This window comes from Hemitrygon akajei, chromosome 15 (genome assembly GCF_048418815.1).
Source record: "Hemitrygon akajei chromosome 15, sHemAka1.3, whole genome shotgun sequence".
Taxonomy (NCBI): domain Eukaryota; kingdom Metazoa; phylum Chordata; class Chondrichthyes; order Myliobatiformes; family Dasyatidae; genus Hemitrygon; species Hemitrygon akajei.
The window spans coordinates 39,908,842-39,922,006 of NC_133138.1; the positions used below are offsets into that span (position 1 = coordinate 39,908,842).

Below are 13,165 nucleotides of genomic sequence, written 5' to 3' on the forward strand. Positions count from 1 at the left end.
CTATCCAGCCAGTCCTTATAGCGTAAGCCCTCCAGTACTGGTAGCACCTTGCGAAATATTTCTGTACCATTACCAGCTATTGATATCTTTCCGTTAGTTGGCCAACATAAATGGCACACCATACTATAAGTGTAGTCTCACCAACGAACCGCAGAGTTGCAACATAAAGTACGGAATCAGTAATGATTTGCAGGAATTAATGCGCACACACTTCCTGGTTTAATGGAACAAATTGCAACAGGTCGCACTTGTCTAACTTATATTTGATCTATCTTTCTTAGACCACTTTTACAGTTATCTAGCAGACATTGAATTTAGCTTAGATAATATTCTTCTCTCTCTGGCGCATTCCCTTTTCTGATATTTTCCAGAAACATACTAACCATGTAAAATTATATTCATGCAAACAGTACATAGAAATAACAAATAAGAATGAATTCAGCACTGATACATTCGACATTCCATTAATCACAGGCCACCAACATAAATTACAACCCTCCGCTAGCACTCTCTGATTCATTCCTCTTCGTCATTTCTTTATCCAGCTGACTAACTCGTCTTGGATCCCATGTGCCTTATTCATTCAGTCTAAACCACTGTACAGATCCATGTCGAAGCCCTTGTTAAACTTTATGCCAATAATATCTATCTCACACTTGACAAAAATGAACTGCGGATACGTCTCCGCCAGGCCTTTGCAATGTCCTCTCCAGCTTCCCAAAATCTCCCAAGAAACGTTGGATCAAGACACGGGGATTTATCCAAATTAATATGCTTCAGGATTAGAATAGAAATATTGTATACAAATCACTTGTCCCTGCGAAGCAGATCGTTGGATGGGGTCAAGGGAGGAAGGTGGAGGAAGGGCCTGCTTTGCGGACTTCGACAGGATTAAAAATACGCAGTTGTTGTTGGGTGCAGAAGTACATATGAGAGCTGCTTTCAGATTCTCCAAAGGTAACAGATGCCACGCTCAGACGGGTGGATTCCGGTTGATGTAAATTTATATTTGACCATTATGACAACTATATTCTTCGGCAACAGAAAATTACAAAATAAGTTGCTGAAAAGAAATATGTTCTAAAATACTTTACCCCAGTATCCTACATCTCAGAATATAAACAAAAGTAAGCACACATAAAATAAGCATACGTTTCATAAAATAAGCATACGTTTATGTTGTAGTTCTCTGTAATTTAGCATTGGGCTTGAGAGATGGCAGAGCCGCACGGCTTCAAGAAAAGGAAATCGCTTTTCGCTGACTCTGGAGACAGGCAGACCGAGTACTGAGGCAGTCCTGGCATGCGGACTACCTGGTCCGTACCAGGATAGCGTAAAGTTTCCTCCATTGCAGATCTTCGATTCAAAGTGTCCTGCATATCCCCACGTTTGTAAAAATAACTGGAGGAAGTATACTCTTGGGGGTTACCTCTCTCCTGTTTACATTTGATCCCGATAAGCACAATGATAATCAGAAGAAAGACAATGGAAGTGCAACTGAAAATAACCAATAAATAAAGATTTAGATCGGAAAAAGATTCTGAATTTCCCACTAAATTACTGCTTTTTGTGGGAGTTTCGGTGCTATTCTGCAAAATTGTGATGTGAAAGGTAACTGTACTAGATAGGCTAGGATGCCCATTGTCTTTCACCAAGATTGTCAAAGTTTGTGTGTTGAGATCCGCCTCCGAGATTTTACGTGCTGTTCTGATTTCACCAGACGTTTGATCAATAATAAACAAACTGGGATCAGTAGCTTTCACCATTTGGTAAAAGAGTCGCCCGTTCTGACCAGAATCTGCATCAGTGGCCAGTATCTTGGTGACCAAGTACCCCTGAGCCGCTGACTGGGGCAGGGTTTCCACGGCTGATGATCCACCATGCTCTGAAGGTGAAACAATCACTGGCGCGTTGTCATTTTGATCCAGGATGATGACATTCACAGTAGCGATGCTGCTCAAGGGGGGCACTCCAGCGTCACGGGCTTGAACATGGATCTGAAAACTTTTCAGTTCCTCATAGTCAAATAATCGCAGAGCGTAAATGGTGCCGTTCATAGAGTTAACGTTCAGGTACGTGGACACTGGCAAGTTTTGAATGTAATTGTCCAGAATGGAATAGGAAACATAGGAATTCTGCTCCAGATCAGGATCTGAAGCCGTTACTGCGAAGATAGAAGCGCCAGGCGAGTTATTCTCAGTCACGTAAAAGTTGTAGGGCAATTCAGCAAAGCGTGGGGCATTATCATTTATATCTGTAATTACAATATGGATGGTTACATTTGTTGACAGTGACGGTGACCCCAAATCCCAGGCTGAAATAAGTATTTTATAATTAGACACAGTTTCACGGTCCAACGTTCCACTTGTAATTAATTTATAATGATTGGACGATCTTTGTAGCATAAAAGGGACGTTCTGTGCTATTTCGCAGCGCACTTGACCATTCTTTCCAGAATCACGATCGATGACATCAATCAAGGTGATTAAATTTCCAGGCGTAGCATTTTCCGGGATTTGGATTGTGGCTGACTTCACTTTTATCTCGGGTGCGTTGTCATTCACGTCAGTTACCTTGATCAGCACTTTCGATTGTCCCGTAATCGCAGGCGACCCGTGATCAACAGCTTGAATATCGAGTGAATAGCTGTTTGATTTTTCAAAATCTAGCGGCCCTTTGACTCGAATCTCTCCAGCTTTTGGGTCCAAGGAAAACAAATCCCGCATTTTTCGCAAAGTAATAACATCACTGAAAGAATAAGTTAGCTCTGCATTCAGCCCTTCGTCCAAATCGTTTGCTTTAACTGTTAACACAACGGTATCTTGTGGTGCGTTTTCAGTAATAGTGCCCTTGTAAACATCATGCTCGAATACAGGTGGATTATCATTAATGTCCAGTACAGTAATGAGAATCTGAGCGGTTCCGGTTCTCTGAGGATTCCCACCATCAACAGCAGTAAGCACCAGTTGAAAGGATGATTGTAGCTCTCGATCCAAAAGTTTCTCTAACAGCAACTCAGCAGTTATAATACCCTCCTCGGTTCTCCGTGTTTTCACACTGAAGTACTCACTCGAACTGATTGTATAATTAGCGATAGTATTCATTCCAGTATCAGCATCTTCCGCGCTCTTGAGTCGATAACGTACCCCCGGTGGAATAGCTTCAGACATTTGTAAGGCAATATGTGTGTCCCGAAATGTAGGAGAATTGTCATTTACGTCAAGAATCTCCACTTCGCCGCGATACACCTCTAATGGATTTTCCAGCGTTATTTCCAAAGGTATAGTACACAAATCTACTTGTCCACAAATACGTTCCCTGTCGATTCTTTCACAAATAGATAAAAGCCCATTATCCAAACTAACCTTCATGTACCGATCTCCGTCATTAGAGCTGAGACGAAATTTACGAGCTGACAAAAGCAGTACATCCAATCCCAAATCTTGAGCGATATTCCCAACAATTGTCCCTTCGACCATTTCCTCGGGAATAGAATAAAGAAATTGCCCAGGAATTTGATCCGGGACACACACGATAAAACTGTGTACAATTACAGTGATGCTGAATATGGATTTGGACGCCATTGTTCCGCAGTCAATTAATTTACAAATTCAGGCCTCTGCTCAATTCATTCCGAACAAGTCCTTACTACAAGACGTAAACGCATTCAGATAAATACCGAATCTAAGCAGACAGATTGTTTACGCCTCAGGTTAACACCGTAATGTAAACGCACGTAATGGTTGTCTCTTCGTTGACTCTGTCCTTTTATTCTGGGCGAGGGAGGGGCAATGGATCCAACTGTGAAATTGAGTTTTTCATTGGTAGACAGCGACACAACCAGTTCTTTTCGTCAATTACAACTGATGCTCTTAAAGCTGTACCGTTCTTCTATATTTAATGGTGCACACCCGAAAATGTAGTTGTTTGATACAATTGCTCAATTTATTTTATTTTCACCGTTTATCATCGTAAGCTATAACAATACCCATTAAATGGCATTTTGGCCGTAAATTTAACACGACCTAGAAGTTTACTCAGTATGCAAAAGAGAGCAGATAGGTTCCATGCCCATTTAGACAATAGACAATAGACAATAGGTGCAGAAGTAGACCATTCGGCCCTTCGAGCCTGCACCGACATTCTGAGATCATGGCTGATCATCTACTATCAATACCCGGTTCCTGCCTTGTCCCCATATCCCTTGATTCCCCTATCCATAAGATACCTATCTAGCTCCTTCTTGAAAGCATCCAGAGAGTTGGACTCCACTGCCTTCTGAGGTAGTGCATTCCACACCCCCGCAACTCTCTGGGAGAAGAAGTTTTTCCTTAATTCTGTCCTAAATGCCCTACCCCTTATTCTTAAACCATGCCCTCTGGTACTGGACTCTCCCAGCATCTGGAACATATTTCCTGCCTCTATCTTGTCCAATCCCTTAATAATCTTATATGTTACAATCAGATCCCCTCTCAATCTCCTTAATTCCAGCGTGTACAAGCCCAGTCTCTCTAACCTCTCTGCGTAAGACAGTCCAGACATCCCAGTAATTAACCTTGTGAATCTACGCTGCACTTCCTCTACAGCCAGGATGTCCTTCCTTAACACTGGAGACCAAAACTGTACACAATACTCCAGGTGCGGTCTCACCAGGGCCCTGTAAAAATGCAAAAGGATTTCCTTGGTCTTGTACTTAATTTCCTTTGTAATAAAGGCCAACATTCCATTTGCCTTCTTCACTGCCTGCTGCACTTGCTCATTCACCTTCAGTGACTGATGAACAAGGACTCCTAGATCTCTTTGTATTTCTCCCTTACCTAACTCTACACCGTTCAGATAATAATCTGCCTTCCTGTTCTTACTCCCAAAGTGGATAACCTCACACTTATTCACATTAAATGTCACCTGCCAAGTATCTGCCCACTCACCCAGCCTATCCAAGTCACCCTGAATTCTCCTAACATCCTCATCAAATGTCACACTGCCACCCAGCTTAGTATCTTCAGCAAACTTGCTGATGTTATTTTCAATGCCTTCATCTAAATCGTTGATGTAAATCCTAAACAACTGTGGTCCCAATACCGAGCCCTGTGGCACCCCACTAGTCACCACCTGCCATTCCGAGAAACACCCATTCACTGCTACCCTTTGCTTTCTATCTGCCAACCAATTTTCTATCCATGGGAAGCATGAGCTCTGATTTTACCCACCAATCTCCTATGTGGGACCTTATCAAATGCCTTCTGAAAATCGAGGTACACTACATCCACTGGATTTCCCTTGTCTAACTTCCTGGTTACATCCTCGAAAAACTCCAATAGATCAGTCAAGCATGATTTGTCCTAGGTAAATCCATGCTGGCTCGGCCCAATCCTATCACTGCTATCTAGATATGCCACTATTTCATCTTTAATAATGGACTCTAGCATCTTCCCCACTACTGATGTTAGGCTGACAGGACGATAGTTCTCTGTTTTCTCCCTCCCTCCTTTCTTAAAAAGTGGGATAACGTTAGCCATTCTCCAATCCTCAGGAACTGATCCTGAATCTAAGGAACATTGGAAAATGATTACCAATGCATCTGCAATTTCCAGAGCCACCTCCTTTAGTACCCTAGGATACAGACCATCTGGACCTGGGGATTTGTTAGCCTTCAGTCCCATCAGTCTACTCATCACCGTTTCCTTCCTAATGTCAATCTGTTTCATTTCCTCTGTTACCCTATGTCCTTGGCCCATCCATACATCTGGGAGATTGCTTGTGTCTTCCCTAGTGAAGACAGATCTAAAGTACTTATTAAATTATTCTGCCATTTCTCTGTTTCTCATAAAAATTTCACCCAATTCATTCTTCAAGGGCCCAACATTGTTCTTAACTATCTTCTTTCTCTTCACGTACCGAAAAAAGCTTTTGCTATCCTCCTTTATATTCCTGGCTAGCTTGCATTCCGACCTCATTTTTTCTTCCCGTATTGCCTTTTTAGTTAAGTTCTGTTGTTCCTTAAAAATTTCCCAATCATCTGTCTTCCCACTCACCTTAGCTCTGTCATACTTCTTTTTTTTAATGCTATGCAATCTCTGGCTTCCTTTGTCACCCACTCTGGCCCCTTTCCCCCCCTTTGAATCCTTCCTTCTCCGGGGATGAACTGACTTTGCACCTTGTGCATTATTCCCAAGAATACCTGCCATTGCTGTTCCACTGTCTTTTCTGCTAGGATATCAGTCCATTTAACATTGGCCAGCTCCTCCCTCATGGCTCCATAGTCTCCCTTCTTCAACTGCAACACTGACACCTCCGATCTGCCCTTATCCTTCTCAAATTGCAGATAAAAACTTATCATATTATGGTCACTACCTCCTAATGGCTCCTTTACTTCAAGATCGCTTATCAAATCCTGTTCATTACACAACACTAAATCCAGAATAGCCTTGTCCCTGGTCGGCTCTCCTACAAGCTGTTCCAAGAATTTCTATAATCCAATTAGATTAACTGTTTGGTTTCCCTCGTATCCGGCCGTGACAGTTAGATTTGGGCATTTGTTCTATGATTTGAACTGCTCGAAGAAACATTGCAGGTGAGCTTTTACAATTGAAGGGCCATTGTACTGGAGCAGTAGCAATCCATGGTTACATCTCGAAGAAAATTAAATTGTATATTCAATGTTGTTGTCAAGCTTTACTAGCTAAGTATTGCAATAAATTTGCATCATGAGGGTGTCAGGATAAGAAACAGACGCTGTCTTGCTTGTGCTAGCTGACAATAGCTAGCAATAGGTTATGCCAGTAATGCCTAACCTTTGTCTGAGACTGTTTGACTGATAAAGGAACTGAACGTTGACGTGCGGTTCTAATTTTACATACCACGTGGGAACATTTGTGTATTGGCTGATAACTAACGAGTGTTTCTTGCAATCGGTGACTAAGTATGTTTAGCTGTTAGCTATTGCTCAAAATTTACTATAAAAAATTAAGATGTAGCCTGATATTGTGGGAATCGTAAGATAACAGCTGCCCGTAATCACGCATTAATGAATTAAAAGTATACGGAGGTCTGTATCTTTATTTCTGGTTGATAACCTGTAAATTCACTTACATTAAAAACGGTAAAGCACAGCAGATTCTTCGACCGTAATTTGGCAAAGAGGATAAGATCCTTATGATACAAGATTCCAAACGAACCTATCCGTGAGATTTACTTAAAAGCTAGAGGTCAAGACTAGACGCGGGTGCCGGAGCTGTCACATACCGGCCGGTGACCCATGAGTTCGAGTAAAGGAACAAGAGTGGGATTGGTAGAAGAGCGCCTGAGAGCATCGGGAGAGTAAATATAGACTAAATCTAAGGAGACCTTGGCGTACGGTAGATGATTTGTCAACCACTGGGGAGAAGCGATTGTAAATATTAACTGTAAAGAATATTAGATCTTGCATCGTTGTTAAGTATGTCTCAACAGCAACTGGAGGAGGAAAATGGGTAATAATAACGGTACATTTCAAAGCAAGAATCAAGGAAAACGTCCTGAAGAGCATCATCTCTTCAATCGCGGCCCTCTGATCCTCTGGCAAAGGTGCCAATAAATAAGAATACACGAAAGCAGGTCAAAAGTTTGAAGACCAAACAACTCTTAAGTGACCCGCTGGTTTTCTGTGGTCTCCAGATGACAAGATTTGGCTGGTAACGGGAGAGAGCAGGTTTTCTGAAAACTTTATCTCCTGATCTCTATGTGTGGAGTTATGGAGATATGACGGATCCGCTGTTCTAAAAAGATTCAGCATTGGCGAAATGAAACAAAAGCTGGGGGCGGAGATCCTAATTGGAATTTAGAATATATAATATGGTGTTCTAACACATGGGAAGAGGTGGCTAATCGGCACCAGCCTCTGAAGATTAAACCAAATTACGCAGAATGCCGAGGTAGTCGCATCAGGATCCTCGACTCCGAATGTCTCAGACCAGGACTATATCCTCCAATAGCACTACCTCCTCCTTATCTGAAGATTTTAGATGATATGGAAATGCTAGAAATGGCTGTTACGGTGTGACCGCCAACAGCAACAGCAACAACAGCAACAGCCGAGGAGGGGCCGACGATTAGCTCAGACTCTCTTCCAGGCTCCTCGCTAATAGTAGGGAATGTTTTGATAAATAAAAGCTGGAAATAAACTAGTAGGTTTCCAGGGATCTACTGCAGGGATACCCATCCAGGGGAAAAAAAACACTCGTAAATTGTCCCGACCAGAGCTAACGCATTATTTTAAATTGACCAATCTGAACTGGCATTACCAAAAGACAGCAAAAGCATTAAGAATGCAGAGATAACCAGAGTACCTATGATAGCATCGCTGTCTGAGTCGGTTCAAAACAAGCAGGGAAATTTTCAACTGATGAAACACGTATTATAGCAGAGAACGCATCTCTTAATTTGCTTGGACGCCACGCACTCTAAACACTAAACGGGTAATTGGTTAAACCCAATTTCCCCTCGGGATCAATAAAGTATGTCTGTCTGTCTGTCTGTCTGTCAAATTCATTGTACCTTCGACAGATTATATCTTGAAACCCCTGAGAATAGATAACCCGAGCTCCGCACTATAATGCAGTTCTCTACAGTTGACACAGTGGGGGAGAAGCCTGGTGAGATTGGCTGTGGCAGCAAATAGAAGACGACTTAAAGTGGGACAATTATTGAATGATGTGATCGGAAATTGTAAACTAGTATCTGCACTACATTGCGCTGCGGCCATCAGGAATCCAGCTCCCGATGACGATTATAGTACCAAGCATATTAACATGAAGGTAAGAAGGGGCTAATATTCTTACCGGTAGGGACATTTTGGCCCTGAGGGAATAGCAGCTGAGATTCAGTTCAAAAGGAAACAGGAGGAGCTCTTCCTGAGGGGCCAACATTCACCGCCCCATGCCTCACTGGAAATGAAATCACCTTTAATGCATATTGATTTGGGATCATAGGCAGTCCCCCAGATACTAATCATGTAGGATTAATGAAGTCAGTAGTTTCCTATCAGGTGACTCCTATCAAACTGCCCCACTACTGTCCATCAAACAATATTGCCTAATTCCAGAAGCCATCAAGGGTAATAAACATGTCATAGAGTCGTTGTTCGACAACTGGTTCTGCGATTAACTCAAAGCCCTTGCAATACGCTGATATTATCCAATCCCAAACCAGTGAGGCCGAGTGAGAGGCGGTTTATCCAGGAACTGCGGTCTATAAATCAGAAAATCCAGCCCATGTTACCGAAGGTTCCTGATCTTGATACTGGTATACGGTGACTGATTTGTACTCTTCTTTTTTTTCTATACCACTGCATGAGGGCAGTCAGTATTTGTTTGCCTTCACATATAATGGACAGATTTACTGCCGGATTACACAGTGTACAGTTTTCTACGCAGACGCTATTCGTGATGATTTGGTAAATTTACTACTGCCTGGATGCAGCATGATTTTACAATACGCAGACGGGTTTCCGGTGATGTCATCGTCGAGAATGGCCCCTTAAGTCACTAGCTCCTCCGGAAAAACGCGTATTAAGCCCCGTTAACCCATCAAATATAATATTTTTCTAAAAATATTTGAACTGAAAAGAGGGGCAAGAATGGGGAAAAGAAAAGGAAATAAAAAAGCGACACTGCGGAGCCTGCGTCCGAGAGGAGTGCAGCGAACGGGTCCCCGACCCGACCGCGTGCTAGCGAGGCGGACGCCGGGCCTCGTTCAGGCGAAGCGGCGAATATGTTCGAAATCCTGAAAGAGATAATGGAGGTCCAGGAAGATATAAAGCAGCAGCTCCGTAATATTAAGTCAGAGCTCGCCAGCATCAATCAAAAAGTAGCGGTGGCAGAGACTCGAATTGAGAAGGTGGAAGATCGCGTTCAAAACGTGGAACGGATACTAAGTAAGACAATAAAAATAATGCATCACCAAGAAGGTAAACTGCTTGACCTGGAGGGAAGATCACGGCGGAAAAATATCAGAATCTACAACGTTCCCGAAGGAGCGGAGGGCTCGTCTATGACGGAGTTTGTCGGAAAGTTACTGCGGGACGCGTTGGATCATCCCCCGGCTATGAAGCTGGAAGTCGAAATAGCCCACGGCGCGTTAGTCCCAAAGCCTACCTAGGGTAGAAAGCCACGCTCAATAATAACTCAATTCCTTCGGTACAGCACCAAGGCGGAGATTCCACGAAGGGCCTGGGGTAAGAAGAGAGTGTTTTTAGAGGTCAAATTAATATATTTCGACCAAGATTACCCCCCACCACCGCGCGGTCCTCCAGAAACGCAAAGAATACTCTGAAGTAAAGCGAGTACTCAAGCAAAATATGACTAGATTTCAAACTCCATTCCCTGCTAAACTTCGAGTGCTTTATGACAACGGGACGCAGTTGTACCAGACAGTGCAAGAGGCGACTACAGACATGAAGGCCAGACGGTTGCCCCTCAGCATGACCAAAATGAAGGAAAGCCTGGCGGAGGAATTATTCCGCTCCACTTGGGAAATAGTGCGAGAAACGAGATGGCAGGAGATGGGACAAGGCCGAGAGAAATATATCAGGAAGAGACCGGGAGTTTCCCAAAGACAGTCCTCACCCCCTTCAGAAGAGCCATAAGGTTTGGCTAATTTTAAAAATGTTGAGAAGCTAAACGGAAGCAATAGTACACGGTGATATATCTATATCAAGAAATACTTATTATAATGTGGATTTTACATTACTTAGTTGTTATTCTTTATTCGCTCACTTACTCCTTTTCCCCACCAAAATGAGAATATATATATATATGTGTGTGTGTGTGTGTGTGTGTGTGTGTGTGTGTGCATATATGTGTATGTGTGTAATTGTGTGTGTGTGTGTGTGTGTGTGTGTGTGTGTGTGTGTGTGTGTGTGTGTGTGTGTGTGTGTGTTTGTGCCTATGTGTGTGTATATATATATATAGGAGGAGTACACAGGGAAATCTTTTCTGTGTAATGGATTTGTTCACGGACTTTTATGAATACTGCAATGGGGGCTTTCAACTCACAAGTAGGAGGGGTTATCCCCCACAGCTAGAGATTTCCTCTAGCTCAACGCAGGGTCATCTACTGGAGACCTCAGCCTTGGAACCACACGTTCGTTGCCATTTTTGTTATTATTTGCGTTTCTAGGTTCTTATTTGTTCAGGGAGTAGATCGATTAAGTTTTATTCTAATTTCAATGATACATTGACAGATAAATACAGATGGCTAAGGACAAGGTAAAATTCATTTCTTTTAGTGTAAATGGGCTATTAAATCCAATCAAACGTAAGAGAATTTTATCCAAAATGAAAAAGAACAAGCCTATGTAGTATATTTTCAGGAAACTCATTTAAGTGATAATGAGCATTAAAAAAAAAACTAAAGAGAATGGGCTTCACTAATCTGTTTTTCTCCTCATATAAATTAGGACATAGGAGAGGTGTTGCTATCCTTATCTCAAGTAAGCTGAATTTTGAAAAAGTATTCGAAATGGGAGATAAAGAGGACAGATATATTCTGGTAAGGGGGAATATAGATGGTAATTCAGTTACTCTATTGAATATATACGCACCCCCGGGAAGTGATATTGGTTTCTTTCAGAAAATTACTGATATTATGGTAAAGGAAACAGAAGGTCCCCTGATATGTGGGAGAGACTTAAATTTACAATTACAACCAAACTTAGACTCTTCCAATAGAAAAACCTATGAAACAAAATCTTTACATAAGAAAGTTAATACACTTTTTGAGGATGTTGGTTTAATTGATATATGGAGGGACCTTTTCCCTGACAGAAGGGAATAAACTCATTATTCTGCTCCCCATTCTGTATATACAAGAATAGACTATTTCATAACATTTAGAAAAGACAAAGACAAAATAAACACCTGTGGAATTGGGACAATAGATGTAAGTGACCATGCACCTATATATTCATATGTTAATTTTGACCTACAACCAAATAATACTATTTAGAAACTAAATTCAAGTCTACTCAATGATCCGTACTTTAAGGAACAAATTAAAAAAGAAATTGGTCTCTACTTAGAATTTAATGATAATGGAGAGGTTTCACCTCCCATTTTATGGGATACTCTGAAGGCGGTCTTAAGAGGCAAAATTATAGCGATATCTTCATATAAGAAAAAAATAAGGAATAAAACATCAGAGGTATTACAAAATAGGCTGAAGGAACTAGAGAAAAAAACACAAATTGAATTTGGCACAGGATACATTAGGGGAAATTAAAAGAATTAGGAATGAAATAAATAATTTGGCTATGCAAGAAATCAGGAAAAACAATGTTTCTGAAACAGAGACGTTATGAAAGTGGATCGAAATCTATGAAAATACTGGCGTGGAAACTGAAAAAAAAATAGCAGAAAATACAATTCATAGAATTAGGGACACAAGAACGAAAATGATAAAAAAAAAAATAAGCTAAGTGAAATTCAAGAAGCTTTTGAAGTGTTTTACAAAACTCTATATTCCAAAGTTCCAGGGGGACGCATAACCCAAATTGACACCTTTTTAAATTCTCCAGAGTTACCCACTTTAAGCAAAGAACAAAATAGAACGATGACTGCTGACATAACTGAAGTTGAATTAAAAGCTGCAATTAGTAGGCTTAAATTAAGCAAGTCAGCAGGATCAGATGGGTATACGGCAGAGTGGTACAAAGAATTTAAAAATGAGTTAATTCCTGTTTTACTCCCCACACTGAACTGGGCTCAAAAAAAGGCACAAATGCCACCCAGTTGGAAGGAAGCGATCATCTCAGCTATACCAAAAGCAGGCAAGGATAAAATGGAATGTGGGTCATTTAGACCAACATCTGTTCTTAATGTAGATTATAGGTTATTTACCTCCATCATGGACAAACGATTAGAGGAGTTTATACCCATACTGATACGTAATGATCAGACAGGCTTTATACGACAACGCCAGACACAAGTCAATATACGAAGGACACTTCACATTATGGATCATATACAAAAAAAAAACCAAAGCAATAATGATAAGCGTGGACGCTGAAAAAGCATTTGATTCGGTTAATTGGAATTTTCTTTACAGAATTTTACATAGATTTGGTTTCCAAGACACAATTATTAAAACTATACAGACACTATATGACAATCCTACTGCTAGGATTAAA

General features: G+C 41.3%; 1 protein-coding gene across 1 annotated transcript; it reads right to left on the reverse strand.

Moving 5' to 3' along the window:
- Window positions 1–278: 278 nt before the first annotated feature.
- Window positions 279–3,720, reverse strand: LOC140739270 (protocadherin gamma-C5-like). The gene has a single exon (XM_073067417.1). It carries the CDS (start codon window positions 3,582–3,584, stop codon window positions 1,197–1,199), a length of 2,388 nt encoding a protein of 795 aa, XP_072923518.1. The 5' UTR covers window positions 3,585–3,720; the 3' UTR covers window positions 279–1,196.
- Window positions 3,721–13,165: the final 9,445 nt, after the last annotated feature.